This window comes from Octopus sinensis, linkage group LG30 (assembly GCF_006345805.1).
Source record: "Octopus sinensis linkage group LG30, ASM634580v1, whole genome shotgun sequence".
Classification (NCBI taxonomy): Eukaryota; Metazoa; Mollusca; class Cephalopoda; order Octopoda; family Octopodidae; genus Octopus; species Octopus sinensis.
In genome coordinates this window covers 5,029,685-5,046,900 of record NC_043026.1, presented here as the reverse complement: position 1 = coordinate 5,046,900, position 17,216 = coordinate 5,029,685, and the positions used below count along the sequence as shown (strand labels likewise).

At 37.5% G+C, this 17,216-nt stretch overlaps 1 protein-coding gene across 1 annotated transcript; it reads left to right on the top strand.

Moving 5' to 3' along the window:
- Window positions 1-1,017: 1,017 nt before the first annotated feature.
- On the top strand, window positions 1,018-15,683 carry LOC115226744. The gene is made up of 3 exons (XM_036515113.1): window positions 1,018-1,061; window positions 14,468-14,552; window positions 14,601-15,683. Exons 1-3 carry the CDS (start codon window positions 1,033-1,035, stop codon window positions 15,681-15,683), a joined length of 1,197 nt encoding a protein of 398 aa, XP_036371006.1. The 5' UTR covers window positions 1,018-1,032.
- Window positions 15,684-17,216: the final 1,533 nt, after the last annotated feature.

The window sequence follows — 17,216 nt, the reverse complement described above, 5'->3', positions numbered from 1 at the left end:
CCGTATACGGGACTCCATTATTGGCTCATATATACATACATAAGAGTTTACAACTTGAGGGACGTCTAGCTACTATGTAGAGCATTCACTTGTTCGTTTATATATATGTATATATTAATTATACATAAGGAGTAGTGTTTGATTTGAGGGTGATTTACTTGCTGTTTTGTGCAGGTCAAGCTACAATCATGAATTCCATCCGGGTTGTCGTTTACTTCCAAGAATTGCGTTTTAAATCTAGGCCAAGGATAGAAGCTGTTTTTCTCAGAATTCTATTCACTCATATTACAGGAAATTATTCAGATTCAGAAGTAGGCCTTTATTTGGCAGCTTGTTGATAACTGTGGTGGTGGTGGTGGTGGTGGTGGTGGTGTGGTGGTGGTGGTGGTGGTTGGTAAGGAAAACAGCCATGCCAGCACCATGTGTGTGTGTGTGTGTGTGTGTGAAAGAGAAAAGGAGTGGCAGTGTCTAAACTTTCAGAATATATTCCATCTCCATGGGGAGTGATTTGAATTTAAATTTTTTCCTGTTTTTCTTTTACATTTTCAATATTGTTTCTTTGAATCTATTTTAAAGCAATAAATATGTTTCTTTTGAAAGTTGTTCTTCATTTCATCATTTTGAATAAGCAGCCAGAAATTTGATAACAGTTAAATTATAATCATTGTATGCACACCATACAAAACTGGTGCACAGGAATGCTGCATTTCTTGACGTCATATTCTGAGACATGCATACATACAGGCGTACATATGACTGGGATGCCAACTTCTAAGCCAAAAAGCAGGTAATAAACAAACAGACAGACATATAGACATGTTTCTTAATTAGCCACACAGGGCTGAACACAGAGGAGACAAAATACAATGCAGAGCTTTTCTTCTTGGGGAAGAAGTGGGGGGGGGGAGATAAGGTTCCGATCAATAGTGATCGTGTATCACAGAAATGTCATAAATGTAAAAGGGAAAACAGATTAATTTTATCTGTGGAAAGAAAAGCTTACAGAAAAGACCACAGTAACCTCGGGCAATAATGTCAGGCAAAAACAAAAACGCATTCCAGTAAGTGGCTCTCTTTTACTCCTTTGTTTTTCTGGTTCGTAGGATTATGCTCAACGTGGCTCCGTCATTCACACGTGCCATCCTTGCTACATTCACCCATTTTTGTTTGAAATATTCACTAGACAAAACGTCCCTCTCTACACTCACCTTCCTCTTCAAGTGATACTTGAAGAGGTTGATGAGAGATTGACCAGAGGGGAAAGTGTTTGTCTCCAGACCTTTCAGACGTCCCAACCATATACATTCTTTTGCCATAGCCACAAGTGAAATGAAAATGGCTCTTCCTTCCCGTTTGAAGGAAGGAGGCGTGACAATAGACTCTAAGATGGCTAGCTGCCAGAAACGTTAGCACACCGGGCAAAATGCTTAGCAGTATTTCATCTGTCTTTATATTCTGAGTTCAAATTCCACCAAGGTTGACTTTGCGATTCATCCTTTCGGGGTCAATAAATTAAGTACCTATTGCGTACTGGTGTCGATGTAATCAACTGGCTCCCTCCTCCAAAATTTCAGACCTTGTGCCTAGAATAGAAAAGTTTATTGACGATAGACTCAGCTGATAATCCTACTTGTCCCACACGTGACAGCAGTCATTCGACATAGGCCCACAGGTTGGAAATGGTTGGACACTGTACGAGTGCGTGAAGAAAGGTTTTGTCGCTCTGTCCGCATCTCGGCCCCGTGTTTCTTGAGCCATGCCTGTAGAGCCTATCTCGAATGGGTAGTGCTTCTCGATAGCACTGCCAGGCTAACTGCCTAAAGTTACCTACTATGCCCCTCTTGTTTGGATCTTTCTTTAGCAGCGTTACAACTCTTTGGCTCACAAAACTGGGTTATACTCCCGTTTTGCTGCCAGTTGCAAAACACTGTTGCCAAGACACCTCCAAACAAGTCTGGCATACAATTGTAAAGATCGAAGTGCAGATGATCCAAACCTGGCGATTTGTCCCTCGCCCAATCTGCCTTCGCGTCCCGCATATCCACTACTGTCATGGCACCTTCGCAACACTCTGCCTCTCTTGCCGAGAGTCGTGGTAGGCTAACGCAGGGAGGCACTAAAGTCCACCCTGCATTCTCGCTCAACACTTGTCATGAAAAGTCAGGTAAAGCGCTGCTGAAAGGCCTCACACATTTTACTAGGTTCCAGTAATTCGCGGCCCACTTCAGCCATCTGAGACCAAATGATGACCATGCTGACCAATCTTCATTCCCGAAGAGGATGCAACAGCACAAAATAACGACGCCATACATGCAATGTAATGATTTCAGACAGGTAGGGAGAAAATAACGAGAAGCCAGATCCCCCACCTCTTCAAAAGCATGGTTCTACATGCAATACTCCATGCAGGTGAAATGTGGGCGATGCTGAGAACCTCCTTCAGAGATCTCATCTGAAACAAGCAGGTCAGGCAAAGAACTGGAGTGAAGGACACTATCGCAGAACACCGTCTGAACAAACAGAGATGAGCTGCACATGTTGCACGGTGCACAAAAGAAATGGTGGCTCGGTGCAGTTGTCGAATATTTCCTCCCTGGACAGATGGATTATTCGGGTATTTGTTTCAGTCGTTTCAACAGGTAGGGAACTGTCCATGTGAAAAGCAGAATGTTCGAAGGTTCAATCCAACAACTTTCAGCAACTGACCTTGTGCTTTGTTAATTTTTCATAGCAAATCTGGGTTTTAGAGGGAACTGATATTTCTGCTTAGGGTAGAGGGGTGGTAGTCTGTTGGGGTTAACGGAATGAAAACTGTATCATTTGGCTGTGATTCATGATAATTTGGGCTTCCTGGAGACCTGGAGGATGTTGGGTGTTGGGAAATTCTGTTGGAAAGTGTGTAACCTGATTGAGGTCGGTCACGGTGTCAACCGATCTGTAACAACATTCTTGAGAAGGTAGCTGACTGAGTAAGTCATAGTTAAGAGTGTTGACAGCTGCATTTGTAGGTGTAAGAACAGGCCTGACACGAAGCCAATCTGGTTTTATGTATTCCGTTGTAAGATTTGGGTAAATGGCAGAACATAAGTCATCAGGGCTGGGTTCAGGGTGGCCAATGATGGTAGTGTCAATGTATCCAGTGCCGTCGAACGTAATTTGTCCATTGACGATTTTAAAGAGCATTTGCAAAACCTGGCCTGTAGGCTGACCAGTCTGTAGGAGTGATCTCATGTTGTTGGTGAGTTGTTTCGATTGGACATGCGACCAAAGGAGGGATTTTTTAAGGCAGGCATTAAGGTCATCAGTGGGTGTTCCTTTGGGTATAATAGGCAGAGTTTATCGAAAATCTCCTGCAAGAAGCAGAGTCGCACCTCTAAGGATGTTGATTTTGATCTAAGATCCCTCATTGTGATATAAAGTGCAAGTAGGGAACATTTAGCAGTCATACTTGCTTCAATCCAAACAACGAGTTTGCACTTTTTCAAAACTGCTGCTTCGTCCGAGTAATGTATTGTGTGGCATGTTGGGTTCTTTGATGTGCCTCATTGAAAGGCAATTTCAAGGCAGAGTCTGCTGTGCGTTCATCGTCGAGAAGAGTCGAGGCTATTTCTGAGGAAGCACCAGCAATTGCAAGGTCACCATTATGCCACAAATTTGTAAGAAGAAAATTCAAGAGGAATGTTTTTCCCAATTCCACTGGTGCATGTTAGGATGGTTCCACCAACGTGTATGGAGATGTTTCCAAGGACGAAATTGTATATGTGAGCTTGATCGGAATTCTGAAGGGACCTGTTTTCAGCAATATAATGTCTGAGTTTGTCGATGTTGTAGGATGATTCTCTGAGAATGAAGTGAATGGGACAGGTGCCTTCAATTGTGTTTGGAATGTTGAGAGAATAAGCGTCCAGTCGTTGACCTCCAATTGTTATAACTAATTGAAAATGCCAGATCAGATTGATGCCTGATGCAGCCTTCTGGCTTGCAAGCCCTCACTCAAACTGTCCAACCCATGCCAGCCATACAAACATATATATATATATATATATATATATATATATACATATACACTGCTAAACAAGCAGTTTTCGGCCACTGACATAATGTTATAGGTATGTTGTAAGAGTGGTCTGTTTGGCTTACTACTCTGGCTTCAACTGCATCTGAAAAATGTGGTATTGAGTCTGTCCATCTAAGATGGTTAGATGTAGTTCCTCTCTGGACAGATGGACAGAGATTAAAATACAAAATGATAAAGCAAGTGTATAACAGTCAACCCCACAAATTTGACCTTAAAAATGGTCTAAACACTTTGACTTTCATAGGAGTCTATACGGGGTATATATATATATATATATATATATATATATATATATATAGAAAAACAAATATATATACAAAACAAATATGTACAGTGATGATGATGATGATGATATATAAATGAAGCTGAACACACACGCACACATATGAAACTAATAAAATGATGAAGATGGAGAGCCCCTTCCAATGTGGAAAGGGTCAGTTAAGTAACATTTACATATTTCCCGAAATATAAAAAGATGACTTTTGCCTTTCTACATTGTAAGAAGCTGTCAGTCTCCAATGACAAGGCTTCTAGCAAACCACAAGGTTCTTCAGTACATGTGTGTGTGTGTGTGTGTGTGTGTGACTATCTATGTATATGTAAGTGTGCATACACACACACGTCTGCATATATAGTTTTGTATGTATATATATATATATATATATATATATATAAATAGTTTCTCAGTGTATTTGCTTTGTATGTCGTAATTAGTAATACTGTTAATTATAGCAGTTGCTTAATCACTAGACTGGAGGCAGACACAATACACACACACTAAATATATTATATATATATGTGTATGTATTATATTTATATATATATGTAAATACGCATCTATCTATGCACACAGAAATAATTGTATATACATTTATATATGTGTGTGTGTGTGTGTTTGCAAGTATTTATCCCTTTTTCCCTGTAGTGGGAACCTAGCACACACACATCCATACATACGAGTATATATATATATAGACATAATATAGAGACACACATGAAGGACATGTCTAGGCTTTATCATTTGTCTACGTGATCAAATACATAACAGCTTGTGTGCAAATTTCACACTACACACACACACAGGAGGCGTTAACGCCCACTTCTTCCTGCTATTTATAAATAAGCCTCATCAGTAGGGATTATCACATTTTTGCCAGTTCTTTCAACTGAACTCACAGACAGAAAGACTTGAGGCTGAAATTCAAACGTAATTATTGACTCAAGTAAGTACTTTTATGATAATTATCTTAATTAACAACTTCATTAACACATTTACAGTGTGAAATATTCCTTACAACTATGTCAAATGTAATTATGCTGTTATGTTGAAAATTGTTTTATTTTCAGGCAGTATTTTTCATACTAGAAAATGTTCAAACATTTCACAGAGTTACATTATAAGCAAAACATTTCATTTCCAGAATATAATATAAAGGATAGTTTGGTTATGACAAGGTCAAAACTATTTGATGGAAATTAAGGAAATGGAAATGTTCATCTAAGGATACAGCATTTTAAGTTGTTTCCAGTAGATTTCTAATTCTCAAATGAAATTTAAAATTTGTAAATCAATTTTATGGATGTTAAATTGTTTTTAGTAAATTTAATGTCTTTCAAAGTTTAGTCAAGGAAGAAGGCCTTGCCAATGGCCCTTTTTAGTTCCAGGGTCTTCAAGAGTGGGGAATGGAAGAAAGACATTCTCAAAACAAGAGACGTAATATACATCAGAGAAATCCTCTGCTAAAAGGGCCAGGTGATGGTGTTGAAAAAGGTTATAGATTAAGTCTGAAACCCAGGGCGGCAACATAAGGATTTGAACTCAGATCACAAAGAACCACAAAAACCCTTTCATTAACAACCCAGCTGAAACTGGCTCTGAGTACAAATGTCTTATTTTCATAAGTTTTAAATTAAAATCTTCCACCAAAACTTAGTCACAATTTATGTTCCTAACTCTAACTTCATAATAACGAATTTATTTTACTAACTTCTTTGTTATATCCAAAGTAATTAAAAGAAACACAGATCATCTCAAAATAAATACAGTAGCGAAAGGGTTAAATACTACAAGGAATATTGTCAAATATATAATTCCATCAGACCACCACCTCAGATTGGCATTTTAATTATTGACACTAGCATAATAAAAATAAAAATTAATCTCGGCAGGATTTGAATTCAGCAGACAAAGAGAATAAATACCACAAGGTATTAAGTCCCTATGTTCTAACGACTCTACTAATTGATCTTTTTCTTTTTTCAATCAATGAAATTCTTTAAAACTGATTTTTGATTTTAATATTAAACTTTGTATATAAATGGAATTGTTCTGGTGATTTCATTTCTATTTTATATCTTGAAGCAAACAAGAAGAATTGTTTAAATATTAAACAATTTGCTGACAACATATATTTTCTCTCTCAGCACATCTTTATCCTACATCAACATTTTAATGTACAATGCATTAAATATGTTTTCTCACCATCTTCAATATTATTTATTAGATGGATGGCTTCTGGGAAATATTTCACATTGTCTGCAAATATTATGAACTCTATTACAAACCAACAACAAAGTCCCCCAAAAATGCCCTTAAAAACATATTAGATAATAACACATTGGTAAGGTCATGGCTAGAATGTCTGACTATAGGGTGACTAGATAAGAATTAACTTTCGTCAACAGAAGCCATAATTTTAAACAAATATATTTGTTACATTTCAAATATAATTTTTATAAAAATAATTTTAATATTTCAACTTTATAAATTGTATTCTAACATTATAAAAGTTAAACATCCTATTAAATTTTAAAAGATTATAGTTTTGATATATTTTTATAAATTACATTTAAATATTGTATTTGAAGGAATAATCTATGTTATAATTTGGTAAATTTAGAAATATTCTTGGAGATTTCTGTGGAATTATCAGCTTGGTTGAGAAATAGAATAGTGATGATTTTTTTCTTAAAGTGTAGATTTGTGGATGAGAAAGACATGAATAATAATTGAAGAGAGGGTGTGTCATTTATAGAGATAGGTTAACAGACTAAATGGTGGTGGTCGTGGTGAAGTAGAGATTTCAAGTTATGTATGTAATGTGTGGCTGATGTGTTTTACTCCTTTAGTTATTGAACCACGGCCATGCTGGAGCATTGCCTTGATGCATTTAACTGATTGTATTAGCATCGGTATTTCTTTTTAAGTCTGGTAAATATTTTAACCGAATCTATTTGTGGATCAGCTAAATTAGGAAATGGAGTTGATATTTTAATTAAACAGTAAGTACTAATGATTAAATGATGGAAAGAATATATATATATATTTTCATATATATATATATATATATAAAGTGAGAGAGAGAGAGTTACACATTTGTATACATACATATATACACACACTCTTCACATTTGTGCTAATTTCCTCCTACCATTTTATATACTATAAAAAATGTGTCCAGGATTTCAAATACTTTTACAAGAAGAGAAAGTTTATATTATTTTGAACAATTTCAAAAATATTTGATGAATTCTAAAGAAAGAAAATGTAAATTATATTTAATGACAAAAAGTTCTAGATTTTATGTTTCATGGAAAATTCAAAGTTTGTAAAACAATTTTACAGAAATTTAAGATAGAAAATCAAATAGGTACGTAACTGTGTCTTTATTTTTGTCCCACTAACATTGCTTTACAACAGATGTTGGTGTGTTTACATCCCTGTAACTTAGTTTTTCAGCAAAAGACACCAATAGAATAAGTACTAGGCTTACAAAGAATAAGTCCTGGGGTCGATTTGCTCGACTAAAGGTGGTGCTCCAGTATGGCCACAGTATGTTTCAAATGACTGAAACAAGTATAAGAATAAAAGAATATATATATATATATACATACAGGCGCTGAAGTGGCTGTGTGGTAAGTAGCTTGCTTACCACCCACATGGTTCCGGGTTCAGTTCTACTGCGTGGCATCTTGGGCAAGTGTCTTCTACTATAGCCTCGGGCCGACTAAAGCCTTATGTGTGGATTTGGTAGACGGAAACTCAAAGAAGCCTGTCGTATATATATGTATGTATGTATGTTTGTTTGTTTGTCCTCCTAGCATTGCTTGACAACCGATGCTGGTGTGTTTACGTCCCCGTCACTTAGCGGTTCAGCAAAATACACCAACAGAATAAGTACTGGGCTTACAAAGAATAAGTCCCAGGGTCGATTTGCTTGACTAAAGGCAGTGCTCCAGCATGAGCGCAGTCAAATGACTGAAACAATTAAAAGAGTAAAAGAGAGAGTATATACATGTGCACTATATAAACACACACACGCATAATATATACATGTTTATGTAAAAGGGAAATAAAATGTTGAAGTTGATATTGAAAAGGAGAGAGGGAATGAGAGAAAGAGAGAGAGAGAGAGAGAGAGAAGAAAGTAAAAGAAGAGAAGGACATATGAAGGATATAAAATAGGAAAGGAAGGGTTGTTATCATTATTATTAATTACTATTATTATTATTATTAATTACTATTACTATTATTTGGGTGGTGAGCTGGCAGAATCGTTAGCATGCTGGGCAAAATGCTAGGCAGCTATTAGTTTGCCTTTACGTTCTGGGTTCAAATTTTGCAGACATCAACCTTTATCCTTTCGGGGTCAATAAAATAAGTACCTTTTGTGTTCTGGGGTCGATGTAATCAATTTACCTGCTCTCCAGAACAAGCTGGCCTTCTGTTAAAATTTGAAGCCATTATTATTATTATTACGACTCATCTGCCACTACATTCTGAGTTCAAATTCCACCAAGATCAACTTTGCCTTTCATCCTTTTGGGGTCGATTCAATAAGTTCCAGCTATGCACTGGAGGCGATGTAATTTACTAGTCCCCTCACCCCAAATTTAAGGCCTTGTGCCTATAGTAAGAAAGTATTCTTCTTCTTCTTATTATTATTATTATTATTATTATAATTACTGTGACGTGCTGGCAGAATTGTGAGGATGCAAAGCAAAATGTTGAGCGGCTTTTTGTCCATCTTTACATTCTGAGTTCAAATTCCACCAAGGTTGACTTAGCCTCTCATCCTTTTGGGAATCGATAAATTAAGTACTAGTTGAGTACTGGGGTCAGCGTAATAGACTGGACCCTTCCTTGAACTTGCTGGCCTTGTGCCAAAACTTGAAATCATTTTTATTATATTAAAAAAAACATAAAAGAAATCATTGCTGTTGTTGTTGTTGTTTTTGCTGCTGCTGCTAATATTATTATTATTGATGTTGTTATTGTTATAGTTATTGATATTTTTATTATTATTATTATTAATGTGATGAACAAGCAGAATTGTAACAAAATGCCAGACAAAATACTTTGCATCATTTCTTCCAAGTTTACATTTTGAGTTCAAATTCCACCAAGGTTGATTTTGCCCCTCGTCCTTTTTGGATTGATAAAATAAGAACCAGTTAGGGGCTGGGGGGTGATGTAATCAATTAGTGCCCACACCCAAAATTTCAGGCCTTATGCCTATAGTAGAAAAGATTATTATTATCTTCAAAATATTACCAAAAAAATTTGGGGGCATGGCTGTATGGTTAAGAAACTCACTTCACAGCCTTGTGGTCTCAGGTTCAGTCCCACTTTGCAGCACCTTAAAGAATTAACTTCTTCTAATGTTCCAGGTTGACTTAAGCCTTGTGAACTGATAAATCCTATGGTATATACATGTGTGTGTATATTCATGTAGGCATATCTACATTTGTACTTGTATGTGTATGCATGTAAGTGTGTGTGTGTGTGTGTGTGTGTGTGTGTGTGTGTGTGTGTGTGAGTGCATATGTGTGCACATGTCTCTTTGTCTTGACATCTGCTGCTAATTATAAACAAATGTCACATCAAGCAAACAGTGTCGTTTGTTTGCAGTGTTCCACCAGAAAACATATCCAACCATTATGCTGTTCATGTTGGAAGAACTTGGGGAAATATTCTCTTGCTTGAAACCAGGTGAGGATTGGTGACCCTCATCGAGTGTAGTCATAGACTTGACTGAGTGGAACTCACAAGAACCTGGCAAGAAACAAAACAAAATTATTAGAAGGAAAATACAGAAAAGAAAATACATCATCTGATGTATTATAAAGGTTTTCACATCCATTTTCCCTAACTGGCATGGGTAGGACAGTTGACGAGGAAGCAGTGAACCAGAGGACATTGCTGAGCTCCAATGAAAGATTTGGCAAGATTTCTACAGCTGGATGATCTTCTTAACACCAGATGCACACATACACATGTGTGTGTGTGTTTATGCGTGCATAAGAGTATATGAATGTATAAACATGGGTTTACTTATGTTTGATTTCACATCTGATTTTGTATGCTAGCATGGGTTAGGTGAATATATTATTGTAGCCTTGTTTTACAGGCAGACAGCCTTCCTATTGCTCCCCCAAAACCATTTTGCAAGAACAAAAGTTCTTATTTCCTATGTCTTCCAAGGTGGGGTGATTGGTTGAGAGATGTTTCTGCCTGGAGCAACTTAAAAGAGATTGCAAACATAAACAAATGCACAGACACCTACGCGCACACACACACTCAGCTCGAGTTCACTGCTTCCTGTAGCAGAAACAGCTGGAAGCTAATGAAGGTGTCTACGTAACTCTTGTTCTTTTGTCATTCATTGATTCATATCTATAAACATACATAGACACAAACATTTATACATGGGTATGTGAAGGTATATTCATATAATTACACATGTGTGTGTATGTATATCTGTATGTATGTATATATCATCATCATCATCGTTTAACATCCACTTTCCATGCTACCATGGTTGGACAATTTGACTGAAGGCTGGCGAACCAGATGGTGGCACCAGGCTTCAATCTTGATCTGGCAGAGTTTCTACAGCTGGATGCCCTTCCTAACGCCAACCATTGAGAGTGTAGTGGGTGCTTTTATGTGTCACCAGCACGGGGCCAGTCACGCGATACTGGTAATGACCTTGCTCAAATCTTTTACACATGCCACCGGCACAGGTGCCAGTAAGGCAATGCTGTTAAGTATCACACTCGAATGGTGACTTTTATGTGCCAACGGCATGGAGGCTAGATAGCCGCTCTGGCAACGATCACGCTTGGATGGTGCTCTTAATACCCTACTAGCACAGGGCTCAAGTGCCAGTAAGGTGACGCTGGTAACGATCACAATCGAATGGTGCCTTTTAAGGGCCACTGGCACGGAAGCCAGTTAGCCGCTACGGACACAAGTCATTGAATTTGATTTCACTTGCATCAACAGGTCTTCGCAAGCAGAGTTTAAGTCGTCCAAAGAAGGAAAAGGTATGCATAAGTGGGCTGTTTACGCCCCTGGCATAGGCCACGAGGTTATGGTCTCATTTGGTTTGCCGGGTCTTCTCACACACGGCATATTTCCTAAAGTCACAGTCACTAGTCATTTCCTTGGTGAGGCCTAAAGTTCGAAGGTCGTGCTTCACCACTTCATCTCAGGTCTTCCTGGGTCTACCTATTCCACAGGTTCCCTCAATGTCTTGGGTGTGGGACTTTTTCACACAGCAATCCTCATCCATTCTTGCCATATGACCATACCAGCACAGTTGTCTCTCTTGCACACCACATCTGATGCTTCTTAGGTCCAACTTTCTCTCAGGGCACTTACAGTCTGTCGAGTATGCACACTGACATTACACATCCATCAGAGCATACTGGCTTCATTTCTTGTGAGCTTACGTATGTTCTCAGCAGTCACAGCCCATGTTTCACTGCCATGTAGCATGGCTGTTCGTACATATGTGACATACTGTCTACCTTTTACTCTGAGTGAGAGGCCCTTTGTCACCAGCAGAGGTAAGAGCTCTCTGAACTTTGCCCAAGCTATTCTTATTCTAGCAGCCACACTTTCAGTGCACCCTCCCCTGCTACTGACTTGGTCACCTAGGTCGCAGAAGCTATCAACTACTTCTTGTTTTTCTTCCTGGAATGTGGCGGAAGTTGATCTCTGCACATTTTCAGTATTTATAGCTCCAAAGCATCTGCCATATACAAAAACTATTTTCCTAGTTAGCCTTCCCTTGACGTTGCTGCACCTCTTATGTGTCCATAGCTTACACTGGGTACATCTTAGAGTTTCTACCTACACCTCTACTACAGATCGTGCAGGGCCATCTACCTGAAGGGATTTGTGGTTTGCCTGCCTTCCTACTTATTAGGACTTTGGTTTTAGATAGGTTGACTCTAAGGCCCTTCGATTCTATATATATATATATATATATATATATATATATATATATATATATATATATGTAGCAGAAGTAACAAAGTGACCCAAGATCCGAAATTTTCGTTTATTAGCATTTATCAAACTGGTTCTTTGGAGGTATATTCCCAGACCTCCAAAAACCAGTTTGATGAGTGTCAACTCTCAGACCTTGAGTCCCTACTGCCATGTCCCTATCACCCCTACCTCTATCTTTCATCTCTCAATCACTCTCTCTTCTTCTTTTTACTCTACTATCTTACTGCTGTGACAAAGATTTGCAGTAAATCTCTTCTCTTCACCATTCTTCCAATGAAACTAGGGATGTTACTGGACCTACCTGGGTCTCTCCCCAACACTCAGCCACTCCCTTTCATATATTTATTACCCTAGATCTCTCACACATCCCAAGGTATATGTCACACCCAGAGATTGAGGGGAACCTTTAGTTTTGTCAAGGACATGGCGATTGTCTCTAGTGACGGTGCCATAAGATGCACCCAGTGCACATTGTGCAGTGGTTGGTGTCAGGAAGAGCATCCAGCTGTGGAAAGAAAACCAGAAAATGTAACTTCAGGCAAGATATTCTTTGAACCATCCAACCCATTCCAGCATGGAAAGTGGGGGTAAAATGATGATCATACATACATACATACAGACATATGGATGTATAAATATACATATGTGCATCCTTGTGTACATATTATACACATTCATTCATATATATGTATGCATGTGTATATAAATACATCTACAATTAGATTAAAGTCTAATTATTATGAAGGGTTTTGTAGGTTTTTCTTCCTCAAAATAAACCAAGTAGAATGGCACAAATGAAACATAAACATTCATTCCAATTTAATTTTACAATAGAAATATTTGCAATTATCTGCTTTTCGCTTTATAAACTTTGTTGTCAACAACAACAGCAATAACAACAACATAGCCTTATCCAGCTTTTCTTCAAAATATGTTGTTGTTTAGTCCATGTTTATTCAAAGAGCTGACATCCTGAAGAAGGTCTCTTTTATTTTCATTCCTCCTGGGGTCAATAGAGTAACAGTCATTATTTCATAGACCAAGGAGGCGGTGGAGGATCATTCTGATGATGATGGGTCACCAGAATGTCATTAAACACCCCCACCAATATTTCCTAATCCACCTCATTAAACCCCCAATACTTCATAATAAACTTCACCAAGTTATAACTCCTCACCTGACACAAAACAAAACACACTTCACCTGCCAAACCCCTTTTTCATACAAACACATCTTTCTCATTGCTACCCAAACATTGTCCCTTATATTAAAGATAATTAAGATGAACCTACCTTTCATTAATTGGGCTTATTCATTAACCAATCTTTATGATCTCAATCAGCAACAAATAATAACGATCCTCTCAACATGCTGTCTATCAGTGTGATTATATGAAAGCCCATCTTGGATAAGCTTTCCGAGTTAATCAATGTTGTGTATGATAATTGTGTGGATTTATTGAAATGTCGAGAGATTTACAGCATTTGTCAGGTTAAGAACAGTTTCATCTCCAGCTTTATTGCTATCTGTTAATCCAGGTAAATATGATGGAAACCAAGCCAACCATGACTGTCCCATCATTAGTAATACTTGTACTGACAAATGTCTATGAAACATAATAAAGTCTATGTTTTGCTAATTGTTCCATATTAACGAAGTTTGAACATGATTGCTGTGTGTTGGGACATAATATAGCATGTACAACACCATTAAAGTTAATTTTCTCTACAGCTTAGAGTGTCTCGTTATTGAGTGCTTTTGGAGCAGGGGAATCTCTTTGACTAATTATCGTTAAATAAATCTAAGCCACACATGACTATTTCTTTGTGATGTTGAGAGCAAATATCATTTCCAGTGAAAATAATTATTTCTAATATTTAGACTTCATGTAATTAATGAAACTTATTAATACATCTTAGAATAGATTGTAATAAGTTGTTTAAATATTAATTAGACAAGATTAATTCACTGACAGAAATACATAAATGTTTTGTTTGTGTTTTTCAAATGATGAAGCAAACATCATCTCCTTGAAACTTTAATATTTTCACAAAGCTAAATGTTTTCCTTATATTTCTTTACAGATTCACTATGGAAGACCAGACTGAAAATACTCAGAAAAGAGCTTTAAGGGACTCAACACCAAAAGGGGATGAAGAAGAAGTTGACAATAAAAGGTGGAAATATGAGGAAGATGATGGTTCAAGGAGAAGTGATGAAGGATATTGTAGTGTTAGTTCAGAGAGAGAATCAGCAGTGAAGGCCATATCTGTGGCAAGACTCAACACACATGGAGACAAAGAAAGCACAAAAGAAGCTGAAAAACAAATAGTTGCTAAAATACAGAGGATTCGTCTTCAATATGATCGCTGCATGATGTTTATGGAGCATATAGTTAAGGAGAGCAAACATTATGAAAGTATGGGGTTAAGTGCCAATTGTATTTTAGAAAAAGTCAAAGAGAGACTTGGAATTTTGCTGAAATATACTAAAGAACAGAATATTTCTATTGAGCAGGACCTCGAATGGTTTCAACAAAGACTCTTTGACATTTATGTCACCTGCAACCCATACAACCACAAGACCATTGAACCAGCAAAAGTAACCACAAAATTTCGGCCGCTTCAGCCAGTTGTGACTAGAGAAGTAAATATTGAGGAATCTGGAGAAGAATTTGAAGAAATCCCAATAATATCCAATATTGTCATTATAGAGGAGGGAGTGATGACATATTCCCACCTTTGTAAGACAATAAGTTTAGTAACAAGAGACAGTGACAGAATTGATGTCCATTGTCCATCTTCTGTGACCAGTTTCACAAGAATCAGTGAAGACATGGTTCTGGCAACCCTCCCCTTCAAAGAAATGATTCTTATTATCAGCCCCAAAACCTTCAAGATCAAAAGGATAAAGTTGGGGTTACATATGGTGAGTTACTTGGAAGATTCTACACTTATAGGTGTAGAAATGTTTGGTAAGACAGTTTACCAATTTGATTGGGAGGATAATACCATTAACTATCAATTTATTACCAAAGAAACCCCTACAGATATTGCTGTAGGGGTCCAGAATATACTTGTAATTACATTCGCCAGCATCAACAGAGTAATCTGTTACAAACTGGATGGCCAACAGTTATGGGAGGTAGAGACCCATTCTCTGCACCTCCCAAGTAAAATCTCTCTCTCTACCAAATTATTTCTATGTCCTCCAGGGACAAATAATTATAGAGGATTTCAGTTAAGGTGGTGTAACAAGGAGGGACATTGGCAGGAAATGCCGCTCTATTTCTGTTGGTAAAGATACCATTTTGGTAACAGATTATTGCGGCAAACCACATGGTATTCAAATGAATAAAGACTTTTGGCCCAACCTGTCATACAACCACCAGCTACATACCCCCAGTTTAAAACTATATTGATATTGAGGATTGCTACAACATTACAAATATTCTACCTATGTCTACATCTTCTATATTAATAATTTACAAAAACAAGAAAGCTAAATTATTCACTGATAACGGGGAAATAATTAACCAAAATAATTCAGTTTTCCTTGAGCTTCCTTCTTTCTGTTGTAGAATAAACGCAAACAGATTCCTGGTAGTTTATCGTGAAAAGAAAGGGTTTCAGTATATCACCTGTCCTGAACTAAGAAAAGGCCCTTTAATAAAGGTGCAAACTGGTTACATGAAAATATGTCATATTGTATCAAATAAGTGTTTAGCTGTGACCACCACTGAAAACAAAAGCGAGGTCCATATCCTCTTGATCCATGAAGATAAAGTTGACATTGCAGAAAGAATTTCTCTGAGACATCATAATGTCAGCATTGCTGCAACTCCAATTAATTTTGTAGTCGTAGATGGAAACGAAAATAAAATGGTATTTTATTCCACATGTGGTGAAGAACTTTTTCAAAAATACCTTCCATTCTATGGCTACCCTCATCACATCTACTCTGATAATGTTTATTTCTATGTCCTCTTCAGGAGACACTCTATTCTCAGATGTTACGATCTATATGGACAAATGAAATGGCAGTGGGAACTGCCTTTCCCTGTTCACCCTGACATTGCTGTTTTCCAAGGAACTCTTTATGTCCCGGACACTCAACTCAACAGGGTTCTTCTCTACAAGTACCAAGACCGGTCATCTGGCTGTCGTTTACCCACGAAAAATCCTTATATCAGAAATCTAAATCTACGACTCAAAGAAAAGGAGAATGACCAAAAACTTGTCATTGGTGAAATATGTAATCTGGCCAATGGACAGTTGGTGGTGTCTGACATCAACCATGATTGCTTGTTGTACATTTCTCAGGGAGGAGACATTGTGTCCAGATTATCTCTGCCGTCTACAGCCACAGATATATGTCGATGGGATTTTAATCATATAGGGGTCACATTACCCCTACAGAAACAATTAAGGGTAATCGGAAACCTATCAAAGACAGTGAGAAGTGTATCATTAAGGCAGCCTTATGTACGGGTGTGTAAGATGGGTGATGGTGAAATTGTTTGTTATTGTGATAAACCATCACATTTAGACATTTTAGCCATCAATTATTATAATCAAGTCGAAGTAATTAAGACAATTAATATCCCTGTGTTTGTGAAATCATTATCAATAGACAAGAAAACAGAAAAGCTATTCATTGTTACTAGGGGAAAAGCTTTTCAGTACAACACTAGAATAGGTGGTGGTGGTCATGGCGGTCGTCAGATGGTCCCCAGTGTTTTAATGTCCCAAGTGAAACGTCCCCTCAGTCTCCAAGGTGGATCTATTGACCAAACGTCTGTTTATCTGATAGACAGAAGCCGTATGTTTGCGA

Bases quoted from the DNA above. Each gene is read 5' to 3' on its own strand.
- LOC115226744 (XM_036515113.1), top strand. From the start codon at position 1,033: ATGTCAGGCAAAAACAAAAACGCATTCCA. The intron at 1,062-14,467 runs GTAAGTGGCTCT...ATTTCTTTACAG, and splicing joins AAAAACAAAAACGCATTCCA to ATTCACTATGGAAGACCAGA. The intron at 14,553-14,600 runs AATAAAAGGTGG...AGGAGAAGTGAT, and splicing joins GGGATGAAGAAGAAGTTGAC to GAAGGATATTGTAGTGTTAG.